At 50.9% G+C, this 17,896-nt stretch overlaps 5 protein-coding genes and 1 non-coding gene across 6 annotated transcripts; 2 read left to right on the top strand and 4 right to left on the bottom strand.

Annotated features, from left to right (window-relative positions):
- Positions 1 to 912: 912 nt before the first annotated feature.
- F5Z01DRAFT_675095 (uncharacterized protein) lies at positions 913 to 2,006 on the bottom strand (the record flags this gene model as incomplete). The annotated part of the gene is made up of 2 exons (XM_046265112.1): positions 913 to 972; positions 1,023 to 2,006. The coding sequence occupies 2 exons, from the start codon at positions 2,004 to 2,006 to the stop codon at positions 913 to 915; spliced, it is 1,044 nt and encodes a 347-aa protein (XP_046117098.1).
- Positions 2,007 to 4,973: 2,967 nt separating this feature from the next.
- Positions 4,974 to 5,072, bottom strand: F5Z01DRAFT_t59. Its single transcript has one exon. It is a non-coding gene; the product is annotated as a tRNA-Pro (tRNA).
- A 1,878-nt stretch (positions 5,073 to 6,950) lies between these two features.
- F5Z01DRAFT_637434 (uncharacterized protein) lies at positions 6,951 to 7,684 on the top strand (the record flags this gene model as incomplete). The annotated part of the gene is made up of 5 exons (XM_046262280.1): positions 6,951 to 7,021; positions 7,062 to 7,243; positions 7,264 to 7,407; positions 7,433 to 7,497; positions 7,544 to 7,684. The coding sequence occupies 5 exons, from the start codon at positions 6,951 to 6,953 to the stop codon at positions 7,682 to 7,684; spliced, it is 603 nt and encodes a 200-aa protein (XP_046117097.1).
- A 2,034-nt stretch (positions 7,685 to 9,718) lies between these two features.
- F5Z01DRAFT_154886 (uncharacterized protein) lies at positions 9,719 to 10,187 on the bottom strand. Its single transcript, XM_046257747.1, has one exon. It carries the CDS (start codon positions 10,046 to 10,048, stop codon positions 9,770 to 9,772), a length of 279 nt encoding a protein of 92 aa, XP_046117096.1. The 5' UTR covers positions 10,049 to 10,187; the 3' UTR covers positions 9,719 to 9,769.
- Positions 10,188 to 10,677: 490 nt separating this feature from the next.
- F5Z01DRAFT_737539 (uncharacterized protein) lies at positions 10,678 to 12,425 on the top strand (the record flags this gene model as incomplete). The annotated part of the gene is made up of 6 exons (XM_046266804.1): positions 10,678 to 11,111; positions 11,238 to 11,615; positions 11,662 to 11,740; positions 11,815 to 12,072; positions 12,126 to 12,176; positions 12,259 to 12,425. Exons 1-6 carry the CDS (start codon positions 11,043 to 11,045, stop codon positions 12,423 to 12,425), a joined length of 1,002 nt encoding a protein of 333 aa, XP_046117095.1. The 5' UTR covers positions 10,678 to 11,042.
- A 4,792-nt stretch (positions 12,426 to 17,217) lies between these two features.
- F5Z01DRAFT_637431 (uncharacterized protein) lies at positions 17,218 to 17,886 on the bottom strand (the record flags this gene model as incomplete). The annotated part of the gene is made up of 1 exon (XM_046262279.1): positions 17,218 to 17,886. One exon carries the CDS (start codon positions 17,884 to 17,886, stop codon positions 17,218 to 17,220), a length of 669 nt encoding a protein of 222 aa, XP_046117094.1.
- Positions 17,887 to 17,896: the final 10 nt, after the last annotated feature.

Here is a 17,896-nt window from a genome sequence, read left to right as displayed (position 1 = left end):
AATGGAGTAAGTAGTACCTAGGTGATAAGAGATACCCCCAGCAACCGACGTGGCTCTCGGCTGGGGGCGTTGCTATTACCGAAAACCAGAAGAAGCGTCACAAAGTGTCGACACTCAGAGGTAGACAGCCTCGATCTTTTACCCGCGGTAATGAGTGCCGAGGGGGGGGGGGAGAAGAGAAGTTGAGGGTTGAGAGTCGGGGACTGAAGAGTTGGAGAGTTGAGGGTTGATTAAATATGAGAATGAAGTGAGCATCAGCTAACTGACGCGCACTGAAAAGACCCCGTGGTGATTATAGCATCAGCACAACAACAAATAACACCCACCCTTTCCCCCGTGCTGATTCTCCGGCCTCCGGAACAATACTTGCTTGGTATAGTACTACCTGTAGTAGCGTTGGCAAGTCACGGATCTAGACGTAGTAATAAGTGCTTAGCCAATCTAGCACTCGATCTGGTCAGGCCTTTTGAGCTCTACCCAATCTCCCTAATTCACTATCGTGCCGGATTGAGTGAAGGCTGGTTTTAAATAGAAGAGTTCTTTTGCCTCTGATAGTATATCTCCTTCCATAATCTGTGGTGTCCTTTCTCTGGGTTGACTTGGCGTCGGCTCATCTATGGTATATTACATACCAATGTAGTTGGGTTCGATGGCATTGATCTAATGTGACTTCAAGTATTACAAGTGACTCAATATATTGTCCTGGACACGAAACATCAGCGGTAGGACACTTTCACGGTAGTGACAGTGGACTTCTGGACGTAGTAGTATTCTCGATTTCGCTAGCCTATATAATAGTATTGACAGAATCATCTCGATCTCTCTATAAACAGTCTATAGCCTAGCTACGTGATTACAAGACTCTCCTCCCTCCGGCCACCACACATCAACCAGTGCCGCGCAGTCCACCATCTAGTAGGGCTCCGGGATGGAGCGCGACTGAGACGCCAAGGCATTGCACTTGCCGTCGGGCTTGAAGGTAGGTTTGTTGCCGGCATCATCGTGTGGGCGCCGTGCGTGACGCAGAGCTTGCCTCCGATCCAGTTCGCGCCGTGGCAGTACGAATCCTCGCCGCGAGCCTTTGCGCAAGATGCAATGCCCGTCGCTTTCTCCAGCGTCCAGCTGTTGTGGCTCCTGTAGCAATGGCCGCAGTAGAGCCTAAAACCCTCGCCGCCGGCGATGACGAGATCGCCATTGTTCTTGTTGCACTCGGGCTTCTCGACGGGGAGGGCCTCGCCGTTGAGCTGGTCGCAATTCTTCTTGCAGCCCTGGCAGGCACCGGCGCAGCCGAGAGAGTGGGCGCTGACAAAGGCGTCGGCGGAGATGGACGGGCGTGCGGTGTTGGTGCTGTAGAAGCACTTCTTGGTGCGAGGCTCGTAGTCGGCCGACAGGCAGGCAGGCATGGCGGCGCACGAGGACATGCAGGCCTCGAACGAGGGACGATTGTCAATCTTGAGGTAGGTGGTGCCGTGACGGGCCTTGCAGGTCATGAGGTAATTCTCGCCGCTCGGGGTCGCGTACAGCTGGCCATCCGCCTCGGGGCAAGTCGTCGCGCAGCGTTTGGCCTCGCTGAGGATAGGCTCGGTGGTGGGAGGGTCAACAACAAAGGCGTAGTGCGCACCGTCGACCTTTGTCGTGGAGAACTGGCCGTCCTTGTAGAGGCGACAGTTGGCGGTTCCCTCGGTAGGGACCATGTCTGGGACGAACATGAAGCTCTTGCACGCCTTGTCCTTGACACAGGCCTCGGCACACTCGTCGTGGGACGAGACCTTGGCGTAGTTGAGGAGCACGGCACCGTCGGCGTCGGCGCAACACTGCTGGTAGAACCAGGTGCCGTCCGAGCCCATGAAGATCTTACCATTGTCCCTGGGGCACTTGACGGAGCTGCTGGTGATCTCGGGCTTCTTGTTCTCGACCGTCTCGACGTCGCCAGCGGCCGGACACTGGGTAGGGTACCAGGCGTGGCTAGTAGACGAATAGCCTATCTCAGCTTCCATCTTCCTCATGCTGCAAGTCTTGGTGGCGAAGACAAAGGGTGACACTGCAGCACTCGGTGGTTTTGGTGCAGAGTCTGGCGCAAGCCTTCATGTCCGGCACAGTCTCCGATCCGATGTTGCCGCCCTTGTGTCCCTTGTTGCACATGAGCTCGTAGGTGATGCCGCCCGTGACAACTGTCCCGACCCCATCTGCCCGGACCCTACCTGCCCCGTGAGTCACCTTTTTCTCTCCCCCTGTGTCGACCAAGCACAGGCTTCACGGACTGACACGGCTGGCATTTTTTTTATCCACCCGCAGAAGCAACTTTGCGCTAAGAATGACGCATATGCAAAGCGCGAGGCGGACCTAAAGAAATGTCCTGCTGGAGGAGCCCGGTTTGACAAGGTGGGTCAATTTGTAAGGTGTGCTTGAGCTTGAGCGAGTTGCGGCTGGGGAGACATGGTCAAGTCGAGGGGTGCTTGAGCCCACGTCAGAAAGCAGAGTAGGTGATAACATGGAACGCCAATAGATGACATGACACGTCAGGCCCCGTTGCCGCACTGGTTGAATCTCCGTTACATGGTGATGGTATAGGTGCTTTTTAGGTAGAAAAGCTGCGATACTTCGCTGGTTGCATCGTGACCAGACTCCGTGGGGCCTTTTTGTACTGATTGAGCCACGTCTCGCTTGGAGCCTTCATATTGTCCGTCTCTGGGCACCTTGTTTCTGACCTTACCCGCGACCAGGCTACTGTGTATCGGTCATTGAATCGCCATTGTATCCGCCAAACAACCGTTGTGTGTCCTTGATTGTGTATATATCGGGGTTTTGGCACATGTTCTTCCTTGACGCAGGTTAGAGTTCGATTATTTCGTTCCATCTCCCCCTCTACTGTTCAACGCGTAGAGGAGTAAGATCGCTCAGCTGGAGACTCGGAGGCGCCACTTGCAATGCACATCGAATCCATTCCAACGCAGCGAATCGAAAAAGAAGTACCTTTCACTGCCAGTGGTCAAAGTCGAAGATCCTGGGAGCCTTCAGGCGGGGCAGTGCTTACCAACAGATCGACATGAACCTGGAGAATTCTCAAAGATCCAGTCGGAGACGTCCCCTCAAGCACCACACGGGAACTTGTGACATGATTTGGTAGTTGATACTGAATCGAGTGTCAAATATTTGATGTGTTGTTTTCAATATCAATGAACTCACCATACGCGTGGTCAATACTGCAAAAGGCCAATTTTTTGACAATCCTCGCGAACGCGAAAGTGGATCAGCGGCGCAGCGCGTAATAGTCGTTCCTTCCCAAACTGAAACCATGAGCAAAGTTGCGTCGTATGCGTCATCATCACGTGCCACAAGAACCGGAAATACTGTCAAAGGTGCCTGAGGTATATTTCCGCTGGCGACCTAGATCACGCCCTTTTCTAGTCCTTCTGCGACACCTGCGACACCTGCGATACTGGAGAACACGCTCAGTGATCGTGATCGTGATGGCTCGAAAGACAGCATGTCAGGAATTGTGACAAGCCAATTGTGAATAGTACGCACTACCCTCACTCAATTCGATAGCCGCGATCTACTGCTGGTTGGCGTGGCTTATTGCTGGCCGGGCCTCGTCGCAGCGCCCAACCCCTGAAGTCAACACCTGCCCAACAGTGGTGTGCATGAGGCGCGCAAGATCTTGAGAAGAAGACAAATATGGTGTCCTTCTTTTCTTGTCTTCTGCCCCTGGCCCACTGCTTAGCACGCGTCGATCCCTGCTGGCCAATGTTCATGGGCCGCTCCGGCCCTTTTGGAGATGTCAATCGAGCGGCACTGGTTGGATCGTAGGATAGCTGAGGTGAGGTTTGCAACCCAGCCGGAACTGGTCAGAAAATTGCGGTCCGCGAGATGGGTCGCATCCGCGCATGCTTTCTAATAAATCAGCCTGTCTCTTTTCGTGCCCCCGTCGTGCAAAATGACAAAGCTCGACCAAAGTTTCATCATATCTCTCTAAAGTGCACCTGAAGTTCTCGTCTCTGATTTATTTATCCTCGTGTCCGCTGCCTGGCGATCGTCATGAATGGTGCTGAAGCACCCGTAGCGCAGGCGCACGTAATTGAGGTCGTGGCAAGCAGATGTGAGAGGGAACGATAATTGAGGGAAGGAGCGTGTGGTCCTCGTGGCTCGGCCCCGCTCGCGCTACCCCAGGTTTGTGTGCGGCGTGGCCCGTACCCCAGATTGAAAGTCGACAATGAGGAAGGTACGGCGCAACGACAGACGACGACCACCGTGTAAGTCCATGAGTCATTGAGTGTCGATGCGCAAATGCGTGTCCGTGTTGCTGGGGCAAGAAAGCACAACAGGGAGACTCGACTCTATGCGACTGTTCGTGAATCGTAATACATCCTGAATTCCGCGTGGCGCATGAAAGCGGCCAAGGCAAAGGGCGCCACCCCTCACCATCCCTCGCTGCTTCAGCGTCTCTCTGGACAAGGTACCGCGTCCCGAGGGACAATGAAGAGTGACACGTCAAAGCTTCGTCGACGTGAAATTCCGAATTCTTTGGTGATGGCTGAATGGGTGCCGACCGCAGAGGAAGCTCGCCCTAGGACAACCTCCAGAACCCCACACATTTCAAAAATGCACTGCCCACGCAATGGAGCTCGTACGGTATCATGATGACGTCCAATGAATGGAGAATTGAATCAGCTATCGATCACATGTTTTTGCAATTTCCACAATGCCGAGTGTAGGCGCACTGAAGGCCAAAAGTTGAACTTGTCCGAATTGACAGAAATGAAGGGCCACTGGGAGAATCAAAATCCCAACCTCACCCATGAACTATTGGATCTTTTTATTATGTTTATTACTATAGCTTATTATTCTTTACAATATAAAATATAAAACTATCACTAACTCACGCTATAGAGCTCATAAAACGTCGAAAGAAATATATTTATATGTTTTTGCTATAAATTTACAATAAAAATATTCAGAAGTTAAAAAGAAGAGGGCCTAGCCGGGAATTGAACCCGGGACCTGTCATAAGGACTAACCCTAGTCCGGGGAAGACACCCGAAACGACAATCATTCTACTAGACCACTAGGCCACTGAGTTATTAAGTTGGTAACGCTCTTGTAAACTAGCCAGATATATTTAACGACGCAGTCCTGGCTACTAAATATTACACTTAAATATTTCATTGACTTAGTACTTATATAAATTATTTAAAGATATATAAATAATAAGCATAGTATACTTTATTTAATAATATTTTTTCTTATTTTATATTAGTTTAAAAAAGTACAATAATATTAGATTTATTAGTACTTATTACGCTTCCATTAACAAGCTAGCGGCTAAGTATAAGACTTAGCCTAGATTACTTAAGCACGTTATTTATACTTACGGGAACGCACGGGCCTTGTAATATACCCCTAAGTATAAGGCTTATAAACTTTACTCTTCCCTTTTTATACTTTATTATTAAATAAACTTAATCTAAGTTACTAAGTTACTCTAATAGGGCCTAGCCTGTTACGGTTCTACCCATTGCTGGCGGCTGGGTACGAGACCCAGCCCGGTCGACCTAGACACGTGACGCGTGCCCGCGGAGACGCACGGACTTCGCAGAGTCTTCACAGGAAAGGGGGACCGTAAATTCCCCCTTCCTTCTCTTTTCCTACCTTATCGTTAGATAGACTCAATCTGAGCTACCAAGTTGTTCCAACCGGGCCTAGCCCACAACATAGCCTATAATAACACTAAGGGATTTATACTATACTAACTAAATAATACTACTAGTACTAATAAGTAAAGTATAGCTACCTATAATTTAGTTTTATAAATACATACTTAAATAAAAGTATAAAAATATCCTTAGGCCTACTATAGCCCTTAGGCCTTATAACCCTTATAAGCTATAATCTTTATATAACATTAGCACTACTCTCTATAAGGATATTGTCTAGCTAAATACACTAGCGCTAGTAACTTTATTAAGTAAGTACGATATTTAGTACTATACTATAAGACTGATATAGATACCCCGTGTAGCTACGTGATTAATTCGCTTAGCTCTTCATGTGTGTATTTCTAGGATTCGCTTCTGACACAAATACCTGTTGAATGATGAGCGCAGTCATGCGCTTCAAGCAGGACAACGCAACGCGGAGTTTGATGTTTGTCACAATCAGTAGCTTGCCTACAAGTAGCAGTACTGCACCCTGGCGACTGAAGATGCAAACGGCCGATCAATCGGTGGCTCATGCATTTCTGACCACCGGGCCCTGGGGTATCCAGTTATCCACTCAGCACTGATCAGATCTCAGCTCTCCAAACACCTTCCAAGGCTTCAAGCTCACGCCTATCATGACCGCTACAAGTACGTAGTGCTTCCTGACCCGGTCGACCACACACGGATCATATCATCAGCAGCTCACGACAATTTCGCATAGACCGCTTGCATTTGTTTGCAACCCAAACCTCTGCGCGCAATCCTTGGTTGCGCGTCAACAAGCCAGGCGTCATGTTGGTGATCAGCCGTGACCCATGACAGCAGACAGACACCACCATGGTGGGTGGTCGATGCAGGTGACAGACCCTGGTTCTTGGTGTGAACGAGACGGCGAAGGTATAAATGGCCCTGAATAGCCTCTCGCGATCACAGAAGACAGAGAGATTGGAGCACTTTGGTCAGAGCCAGGCTGCAAGGCCGCGTGCTCTGGGTCGACAGGTCGCTGAGGTTGGGTCAGTGGATCGCTACATGTAGTCCACCAGTCGACAGGCTGGTCACCTGCTTCAGGCTCACATTCATGATTGAATGTCATCACCTCTTTGCCAGACCAAGCGACTCGCGAATGCATCGAAATTATTTGGACTGCGGCTCAGCACGTCCCATGTGGTATGCAGATGAGCCCGGAATCTTTCAATGTTTTGGGTTCACGTTCTAACCTCGAACAGAACCAGTGATGTAGACGATAACAGCATGTGTCACTACATTCGTGGTCATACGGTCCAAAACGGCCCCAAGCCGATTGAGTCTCGGCCATTACAACTGTTCGAATGCCTGAACACTTCTTCAACATACCCATATTAGCTGCACAAGTGTGGAAAGGCTTCGCCACTCCCACTTGTGGATTTTGTGCCGCGTGTGTCCAAAGAGACGGATGTGGCCACAGCAAAGGACTCATCAGGTCGAGCTCGGAGCGCGCTTACATATGCAAGTCACACCCAACCCATCCCTCGACTGTCTCGACCAGGAGTTTTTCCTTTATATATGTATGTGTGTATATTGGCAGCTAACAGCGCCTTCGGCGAGGGTTTTGACTATTTGACGCTGCATGGCGCATTAGGCGTGCATACGTTGCTTGAGACAGGGATTTTCCTACGCAGAATCGACGATGCCATAGTCTTGCTGGCGTCGGACCCAGTGCCAGGTGCGGGTATGTCTTTTCATGCTTTCGCCAGACGTCTTGGATGATCATGACTTCGAAGGAAGACCTTCAGTATTGAAGCCACTACCTTTGTCCTCAGTGAGTAGTCTTAGACGCAGTTACGAATAATCTCTAACAATTCTAGCCTGGGATTCATGAACTCGATATGGACGCAAAAGGTCCATCATCGCCCTGCTCCAATCCGCGCGTCCGCTGTCCACCGTCCATTCCTCTCGAATCGCTCGGAGTAGCGTCCGTCGACGCTGTTTGTTGGGATGCGAAGTGACAGTACTGAAGACCTCGCACACTGCACGCTGCTCAACACCTCTCGATGCCTATGGACTATGTCCGGGAACCTTCACCACTTCCTGTCAATCTTGGATACTCTATAAAGACCACAGGTCGTTTATGACACAGCATCCCGCCTCCGCTCAGCTTTACTCTTGTCAACTCTTCTACACGTCTTCCAATAACGTTTACCCGTTCAACGCAGGTGAACTGGAATTGAAAGTCTCTGCCATCACCTGTCAGCCTTCGACACTGGAGTAGAGGGTACAGGCCGATGCAGGGCACAGCATATCACCCCTGAGCTGCTCTTCCCATGCTCTCTGTCCGAGAGCATGACGTCGACAATCGCCAACTCTACCAATCCTCCGGAACGCGGGAGCACATGGAAAACATTCACAGGACGAAATATGGGTGAGGCCGATGTCGCAAAACATTAGTTCTTTGCCTACTAGACTAATCATATGCTCTAGGTTGATTACAGTCTCGCCGATCATCGAAACCCTCGCGCCCCTGCCCAGACCATTCATACCACATTACGATAGCTTCTCAACTCAGCGATTCTCTCCTACCGGCCGCCAGCGAACTTGAACAATATTTCAGGGGCTCAAAATGCTATCAAAGGAGACAAATTATTTTTCCCATCACTCCCCAGCCTAGACCAACTCCGGGTATTACTACCATGTATTGTCCCGACGCCTTGTGCCATGCCATGCAATCTATCTTGGATAGTGCTTCTCCGGGGGTTTCACTACTCATCAGCTTCCATGCCAATCGACGACATTTTAAGTTCAATCTCGGACTTGAGCTGCCCAATCTACTTCTGCAGCCTCTGCCTGAGGATGGTGTCTGTCTGCTTCTCCAAGTCGGCCTGCTTGGCGGCCGGCTGCTTGTTTATGTCGGCAATGATATCCTTGACGCCCTCGACTTGTACATGGAGCGGCGATCAGGTGATGAGTCAGCGTCGCCTTCTCATATTGTCCTCGAGGCTCGAACGCAGCATGCCATATATAAGCAACACCAAGGCCATATGCCATATATAACCAACACCAAGGCCATCTGCGTCACGTACGGTGCAAAGACCTGCACGACTTGTAAGAAAGCAGACTACGCTAGAACATCATGTCTGCCTGACGAGAACACGGTGATACTCGGCCAGCTGGCTCGTTAGCAAGGCTAGCAGCGTTGCGAGAAGTACGAGTGAATAGTTGATGACGAGTGGCTGCTACTACATGAGTATGTTGGCATGATTCTTTACCGTTTTATGACGATCTTTACTGATCTAATGGTTACCTAGTTTGTGACTGGTTCAATGCAGGTCTGGACACTGCGGTGTGCGAGAGCTCACCCGGACGCAAAGCAGTCACCTCCGAGAGAATCACGCTTCGTTTGCCCACTGTTCGTAGTTGTCGACTGTCTTGGTTACTGAAGTGCTGGCCCTCGAACGCTACAATCTATCGAAGAACAGCCGGGGACATGACGGTCGCCGATTTCACAAAGACGTTGATTGGTGCAATAATACAACTTCAGTGCTTACACGGTCCACCACCAGGACCTGGACAATGCACGACAAGTGACTTGCACGCCGTTTGGGTTGGGGACCATGCTAGGAAAGTAACAACCAGTTCCGGCTAATGAGAGCAACGTGCTCATTGTTGAATTCAAGATAACAACACCACGGAAACGAGAACGCTCTGTTATTGGCCAAATCAATCAATTGAAGAATGCATACGGAGCTAAGTTCTGGAGGGCAGGAAAAATGAAGTTATCGCGAGATGCTGCCTGAGGCACCCTGTTGAGGGATTCACAGCCCCTGTCAGGGGCGCTGTCCGGCCGTTCGGGCCGACAAGGTGGGCGATTGAGCCTGACACTCATCTGCAGCTGCTTCGAGTATTAGATTTGATAGCATTGCCAGTTCTGGACGTTGATGGTCAAGCTGATGAGTGGCTGCTATAATATAGCGACCCACGCGAAAACAGCACACTCTTCGACGCCACTGTCGATATAGATAGCAGCCTTAGAAGCCGAACACTACCCGGCATATTTAACAAAACACCCGCTTTCTGTAGATTTATCTAGACGAGTATTACTTACTTTCTGAATACGACCCTCCTGTCTCCCGCTTCAACTTGGCCCAGGATTTGCGGAGTATTAGACCCATACTTATCTTCGCGTTACCTAGCTCTGTGACATTCCTGCAGTCTATATCGACTCGAACTGTCTCTCGTACAATCGCTTCCTCAACAAGGATTTCTTCGTTCAACACCAATATTTGTCCAATTCCCATTGCCAAACCACTGTCTTGGCCAATTCCAGGGCAAGTCAGGATCCAAAAACACTGGCAAACCAATCTGTATACAGCCATCGAATTGCATGTCCATCATGTCTGTGTCATTACTAATCTGCTGCTCCGACTAGGGACTCGCTAGTCCCGGCGACAAGGACCCGCAGACGAATAACGTTAGGAACCGAGTTAAAACCAATCCGGTCGGGGTAGACGCGTGTGCTGGCCCTGGAAGGGCGGCGAGTAGCCCTTGTTAGTCGCTCGCCGACCTTTGTGGACGTGTTATTTGCGTAGTATGTTGCCAGTTATTCGATGGACACGGAGCAAGGCGTCTTTGGTTCCTGTTGTGCGGAGTATAATTAGAGCCTTGCTATGTATTGGGATTTGATCTTACGACAATCTGAAGAGGAAAATGTACAGCTCCTAAGGGGTGAAATCCTGAACAATTTGCTGCTAATTTGCCGTCGTTTGGCGTAAGGGTCGGTCAACACAGTACTAATTAGTATAATTCGCCCTGGTCGCCATCGGGGATTGCATAGTATGTAGTGCTGTGAGTCTGTGACGGTGAGCGGCCTCATGAAGGCGCTAGGCTCGATTGAGAATCTTGATAAGAGTTAGCGTGTACACGTGACCAAGGAAAGCTGGAGGCGGGGCCAAAGCTCACGGACCACCCACACAGAGCACAGTAGATAGTACTCCGTACCTTTGCAGTTATTATGTAACTGTAAGGTGACTTGTGCTTAGCATTTTTCTACCAGGTACTACTCCATAATACCTAGTCCATGCGGACTGTTCACTCTTCAGATTCACCGCCCTTTCCGCTCTCTTCTTGTCCCCCTTCAAAACGCATTTCACAACGCGTTTCAAATCCTTCTGCTCGCTCAAACTCCCGTGGTCATGGTCTTGACAGTCTTCGCCATCACCTATCACCTCCGACACTCAAGCGAGATGCATAGGCCGATGTATGGCACTGCGTATCACCATCGACCGGCTATAAATATGCTATCTTGTCGAACTCACAATCTGGCTGGTGGTCAGATTCGTTGACAACTGTCAACTTCATGAATTCATTGCAATGCGCGCGCGGATGGAACCCTTCCAACGGGACAGTCTACGCGCGGCCAGTGGCCTCTTCGATGAGTCGGTAGGGATCTCAGACACTGTTTCTGCTGCAACTATCCGTAGACTAATGACATTTCTAGGTTCAAATTTTACCAATCATCAGAGCCCTCCAGAGTCCTGCCAGTGCTCACACAATCCTCACCACCAGAAGGAGAAGGCCTTCTTCGCACAGCGTCCTTGGAACGCTCTGCCAGATGATCGGTTCGGCATCCCGGCACTGCGCGCTCGCATCCAAGGACTCCTTATGAGCCGCACAGAGAGCGAAATCCCCAAGGTAAAAGACGAAATCGCCGCCCGCCTGAAGTCCAAAAAGCAGCTAGCGGAAGCGATAGGCGCATCCCATTCCACTCCAGAGGAGCAGAGGGCTCTACTCGGCAAGGTCACCTCCCGTTTTACTTACCAGTCAAAGGGCTACGCTCTCGACGCGTACTACACGCGCGACACTGTCTTCCAAGAGCAGCCTGACCTGAAGCTCATCCCCCGCATGCGCGAGCTCAATGAACTCTTCTCCATACGCTCTCGACGCGTACTACACGCGCGACACTGTCTTCCAAGAGCAGCCTGACCTGAAGCTCATCACCCGCATGCGCGAGCTCAATGAAGTCTTCTCCAAGACCTTGCACGGAGCAGGACATACGCGCATCTTTGTTGGTGCAACTAGTGCCTCGTCCCCCACTCCCCGAAAGACCATCAGGTGAATGGTGATGGAGATACTCCTGAACCAGGCAGCGAAAGCACGTCCGCCTCCGAGGACGGCCAGTCTGAAGAGGGAACCATCCGCGATGACTGCTACTACGTCGACTGCATGCATCATGCTCAGGCTGGTTTCTCAAGTCGTCGACTCTTTGTTGATCACGTCGAGGACTCCCTCTTCCACAAGGGATACCCCATGGTCTCAATCACCAGCCAACGGTCGCAGCTCGACCGTGAATTTGCGATGCGTCACTTCCGCTCTGGAAACGCCCTCATTCTCGTAGCCGCAGGTGCGGCTGCTCGTGGCATCGATGTCCACAACGTCCAACATGTGATCAACTAGGAGTTGCCCACCATGGCCATGGCGGCATCGAAGAGTACACGCACCGCATTGGTAAGAGTGTGAGATAGTGTATTGGTACTAGAAGCTAATCAATTCCAGGTCGCACAGCTGATTCACCAACTCCTCCTATAAGACGTGGAGGAACTCGGGAAATCCCTAAAGGGCAAGCAACAGGAGGGGCAAACCACTGACTTTGAAGTGGCCCTCAGTGTCTACCAGGACGACATCCGCGCCGCCAGTGACCAAAACATGACCGCCAGTGACCAAAACATGGCCGCCAGTATCGCCGAGGCTTTATAATCTGACGTTGCTTTGATCAAGGCACACGAGGCCATGGAGCTACAGACCCGACAAGACAGAGCCATTGCCCTTTGGATCGACAAGCATCTAGCCGACAATGCCGCTACTGCTCCTAGCAAGGTCCCGCAGCCCACGCCAGAACCCGCAATCGACGAACACGTTCTGCGCAAACTCGAAGGCCTCAACATCCTTAATAACGCATCCACAGGCGGCGAGTCCTCCTCGTGGGCGGCAAGTCGTGATCCCTCACGCAGACCCGACGGGGAGCCCATCGAGGTGCAGACGTGCATTAGCTGCACAGACACTGCTCCCGTATCTGTCATGATCGTCACCGATATGAGAAGAGGCGATCAGACGACGAGTCACGACATTATCTCGAGTTGTGCCCGGATGTTTCCTCTCTTTTTGAGTTGTTGGGCTTTTCCTATGTACGCGTGGACCAGATCTGGAGACCTATCCGATCGCTTGTATAATAGTTCGCTTCTGGAGTCAGAGATTCCTCAAAGCCATGGCATATACCTACTAGGGGCGGATCGCCTTTAAATACAATAGCAACAATCTCGAGTTGTCCTCGAAACCGATATGCCGCATACCCCAGCTTCGTTCGCTGGCTATCCGCAGCTTTCGATAGCTTTGATTGATGACGTGCTGGGCCTCGGACTCTACAGCACTTCTAAAGACAGCCCGAAACACGATCGTCGCGGTCCCATGGGACATTCAATGACGCATTCATCCAATTTCATACCGCCACAGTGCACTAATACGTGGACAATACGTTATAAGTGTGGTTCAGACACCTGCTCGCTCTATAAGCGCGGGACCCTGTAACAGGAAACATGCCCATCGGACCTCAACACCGTGTTTCTCAAGAGCCGCCTCAAAATCAAGGTGGTAGCATCTCCAGCGCTATACGCTGATGCGGAAGCTGGTGAGTGGCTGCTATAATACGTCGATCCACGCAACAGCAACGCCCGGTTCAATGCTATTGCTAATATAGCTAGTAGTCTCAGAAGCCGAACATTGCTCGATAAGATCGATCGAGCACGCAGTTTCTATAAATTTACTTAGACGAGTCTCGCTTACAAGCTTAATACAACCCTATTGTCTCCGCCATTAACCAGGCAGGTTTAGGAACGCGCACTACTAGACTGACACCCTACATGCAGTGTCCTTGACCTCCTAACCGTGCATGCAAGCCATATTCACTCAAAACTATCTTCCCTCTAGTCGCTCCCTCGAACAGCATCTCGACATACAGCAACAGTTTATCTACCATTCTCATCTCCACTTCTCTGTTCTAGTCAGGACCAAACGCCGAGAGGAGCAATGTCTCGACACCCAGTCGGAGGATCATTACAATTCGTTCCGCGACCCTGGAATTCGACACTGAGGAAGTCTGTATGATCTATTCCGACACTCAAGTCCTGAATTTGAGGACTTGCCACTGACTGAATGCGTGGTTGTATGTCATTGCGCGACCCTGGAGTTCGACATCGAAGAGCAAGCCCTCGCGCGCACCAACTTACAAGGCAAAGCGCGACGGCGAGGTATACATGTCACATATTCCGACGCACGAGAAGCTATCCAATCTGGCCACAGGGCATGCACCAAGGAATCCTCGGATCAGCTGGTCGGCGTCGCCAAAGTCCGGCTCATCCTCCACATCCTCCACGAATGCCCGGTGAGTCGCCGGGTGTGAGCGAACAGGCGCATTGCCAGTCGAGAACTGCGGCGTGGCGGGAGGTCGTCAATTGCCATGAGATCATCGTCGTCATGGGGGTGGAATCCGTCCGCAACAGAAGCGTCCTCCCCCTGAACAGGTGGCGGCACGACAGTGAATCGGGGGTCCTGGTCAGGAGGCCTGACCGGAGCAGCGAACGGATTGGCGAACCTGGAGGGAGAAGGCGAATCCGAGTTCAGCGATGGCTACACCTCGCAAGGCCATTACAGTCACGCCACAGCTTCGCAGCGTTGCCGAGCTTAGCTGTACATTGACTTGAAAGTTCCTCGCCGGTGTTCTACATCTATCGCGAGGCAATCGACTAGGGCGACTTGAGACATCAGACTTTTTCCAAGAAGAGCACCAGCTTCCCGCGATCTCGATGCAGCTCGATCGACAATAAAACCCACGATTGACTCTCCGATGTCGTTCGAGACGAGACTCCCTGTGAACATCAGAGCCACGAGTAATCTATAATATGACGCCTCATGAGATTTTATCAAAGGCTAAGGGACCATCTTTTATGCTCGGAGCATCCATGCTAGTCACACGGCCCTTGGAGTCCTGGAAGCAACCATCGCATGCGCATGCGAGCACAGAAGTCATAGCTGGAGGACATAATTCACAAGAGGTCACGTCGCGCAAACTAATCTGGCATGTCGTCAGTGTTTGAACCCGCCGTAAACGACATATTCCTCCGCGACTCACTACACCAAGGCTGGGTACCTGGACTTCTTAGGTCAAAAGTGGTGACTGATCGTTAGGGGAAGCTACAGTAATTTGTGGGAGAAGTGTCGACAGACATATATACACTGAGCAATTGTGACCTGACTAATTAGATGTCGCGGGTTTCTTCACCATGTTGCTCAATAAAGAGACCATACGGTAGAAACATCCAAAACATATAGGGGAACAGGTAGGTAACAACTCGCTATTCCCAACTGATGTGGTCTTCGTCAATGTTCCTTTTTTGCAACTAGAGTGCCTGCAGTTCGTGGCCATGCACCAAGTCGGAAGTTCTCTGCATCTGCCTCCATGCTCTTCTGAGCGACATCTCCATTCACCTCTGCCTGCTGCTTCGTGTCGATATGTCCCTGACAGCCTGGCCAGCTTGTACGGCAGATGACCACTGATGTCGACAACAAGATTCTAACCGCCGCCATGAATGCATAGATTTGTGAGCCGACCTGGTAATACAAAAAGCATTAGGTTCACGAGATCGAATCTCAACACTTATTGGCAAAGCCTCACTGCAAGGGCCAGGGCTACATGACAGCAACCCAGGGCATACTTGACCGCATTGTCGGATGAAATAGCTTATGCCATTGATCTCATTGAATGGTCTGGGAGGCGCATGATGAGACTGTTTTACAGATATTCAGCTTCACCATAAACACTGACTTCTTTCCAAATCCAGGAAATGCGCTTCTCATGGAGCAGCATCGCCACCCATTCTTTGCGACAACGGTCTCTGCTTCGTCAGTACAGGCTGCCTAAAGTATTCGACAACTCAAGGCATACAGCATCTGAGTGAATGCTCTTGCATTAGTCACATAGACCCAAACTCAGTGCGATGACCATGGTCCACAGCTGCGATGCAGCGATGCCGGCCAAGATGCCGTTCCCCAGCGGTTTCCTTGACTCCGGTCGATATCTGGCCTAATTCGAAGCAGATCACAATTCACTCTAGACTACGATACGCTAGCGATAGGACGGAGAACAGCCAGGCCTTATGATGAGCGCTCAAGCATCATGCGCCACCGCCAACACATTGCCACTAAGACCCAAGTCTGAGCAGCTTGACTTAACTCAAAGCTGATAAAAAATCACTCCAGAGCATCATGCGCCAGCGATAGGATAAGAAGGGACGGCGACGTCCTAGCCTCAATGCTGGAGCGCGATGCGCCACCACTGAGACAATGAGAGGAGGGCCCATGGGTGTGCGTACACTGTTCTTGCGCGCCTCATCGTTACGAACACATTGCGATCACCGAAACGGATTTTGGTCTTAGCAGACGGTAAATTCATCCGCTGTTGTCCTCCACTTCTGGTTTCAGACAGCCAGGCTTCCCCTTTGACCGATCGTGAGCAAGGTTGCAGCGTGGACCCGGGGCCCGGGCTGGTCCAATGCCGCCGACCAGGCTTGATCTGGTGTGCTCTTCCGGTCCCTTGAGTTTTGCCTTTGGACTCTTATCCTCGGCCTCATGCTGCTGCACGAAATGACCTTCCGAGGGCCGGGTCTATTCTCGCCGTGATGCCACCATGCTCAGTCCTCGTCCGAGCAGAAGAGCCTCAAGCCAGGTTCGTGTCCGGGAGTTTGTGTCGACCAAATTGATCAGGTAAACAAGTGCCGTATTGTCAGTCGCTCATATGAACAACGGAATATCTGTTGGAAGTGAATCAGGCCGTCGAGGCTGTTACGGCCGACGTTCATAGAGTTGACGTGGTGACAGACGCAACGGGCTGTGGGCGGTCATCCGATGATCCGACCGTGTACATGTAGAATGTAGATGCCCTCTCAGTGTTCATACGTTGAACTATCCTATCGTGTGTCAAGCACTATTTCCAACGCTGACATTCGCACTCGCAGTCTCGCACAGCAGGCGAACTCAGCGAGAGATTCGGTTGGAGGCTGCGTGTGCTGCTGGTTCTAGTATCACAGCAACTACTTGTCTGTCACGATAGTACGGCGATATTCTGTTATGCGCACTGCGCAGTTGGGTGTCAAGTTTGTCATTCCCGTTGTGTTGCGCCGCTAATCGACAGGCCATCGATCATGGTCTCTGAATCCGTAAATAGACAGAGACCAGAGTCTAGGAACGATATACCGATGCGATGAAATTGGTCCCTGAGTGGAAAACAAACCGGAGTGATGATTTGGTAGAACCTGCTCGCACTTGTGGGTTTCCGTGAATACCACGCTCCCGACACACATCACCATGCGAAATGCAAGATTGAATATAAGGACAAGCAATGATATTCATATTATTTTTTGAAGCCATCAAAATTCTTATCAGTGCAAAGTAAACCTTCCCTAGCGATTCCCGCGACGCTCAACGTTTCGGTTCCAGTTCAAGAGAGTTTGTCGAAGTACTTGGTGATATTGGAACTCTGGATTGGTGCAACCTTCTTTGCTTTCTTGACCCTATTGGAGTGCACCCGACGAGCAGGCGTTTGACGATTACCAGAATCATGCTTCATCATCAGACTGAATGCCAAGGGAACAGGCTTGATTTCGGCGGACTCGTCCTCAGCTGTCACACCTTTTGAGCAAGGCGTATCTGTAGACGAAGAGGCATCCATCGGAATGTCGATTTCCTTACTGAGATTGTGCGAGGGGCGGACGGCGATGAAAGGAGGGTTCTCGAAGCTGCCTGTTTCTTCGTATCCCTTTCTGCTAGTAGAGAGATCAACGAAGCCAGGCATCGGGTTAGGCAGGCGAGATGCCGTTGCAGCATCATAAACCGAAATATGACTGGGAATCAATGTTTCGATTCGGGTTGCAGAGTCCCATTCCCGGATTTTAGGCATTGGAGGCACGACTGTGTCTTGGTGCAGGAGGTACTCTCTGTTCTCTGGCCTCCATTTTTTCATCTCTTCGCCCTTGTCTCTCCTGAGAACAGGCTTACCTGCTTTGGCCATCCTCGAGTTGACACGCGGCACTCCTTCGTAGTCGACGGGAGAGAAATTTCGGCGTACCTGCTTCAGGAAGGATTGGTTGACTTCAGCATTAGGATCCATATCATTGTCT

Source organism: Emericellopsis atlantica, assembly GCF_019669845.1.
Source record: "Emericellopsis atlantica unplaced genomic scaffold F5Z01scaffold_17, whole genome shotgun sequence".
NCBI lineage: Eukaryota > Fungi > Ascomycota > Sordariomycetes > Hypocreales > Bionectriaceae > Emericellopsis > Emericellopsis atlantica.
This window is presented reverse-complemented; position numbering and strand designations above follow the sequence as displayed.

What these genes read in the sequence shown, in the direction of transcription:
- F5Z01DRAFT_154886 (XM_046257747.1), bottom strand. Translation starts at nt 10,048, where the DNA reads ATGGCTGTATACAGATTGGTTTGCCAGTGTTTTTGGATCCTGACTTGC.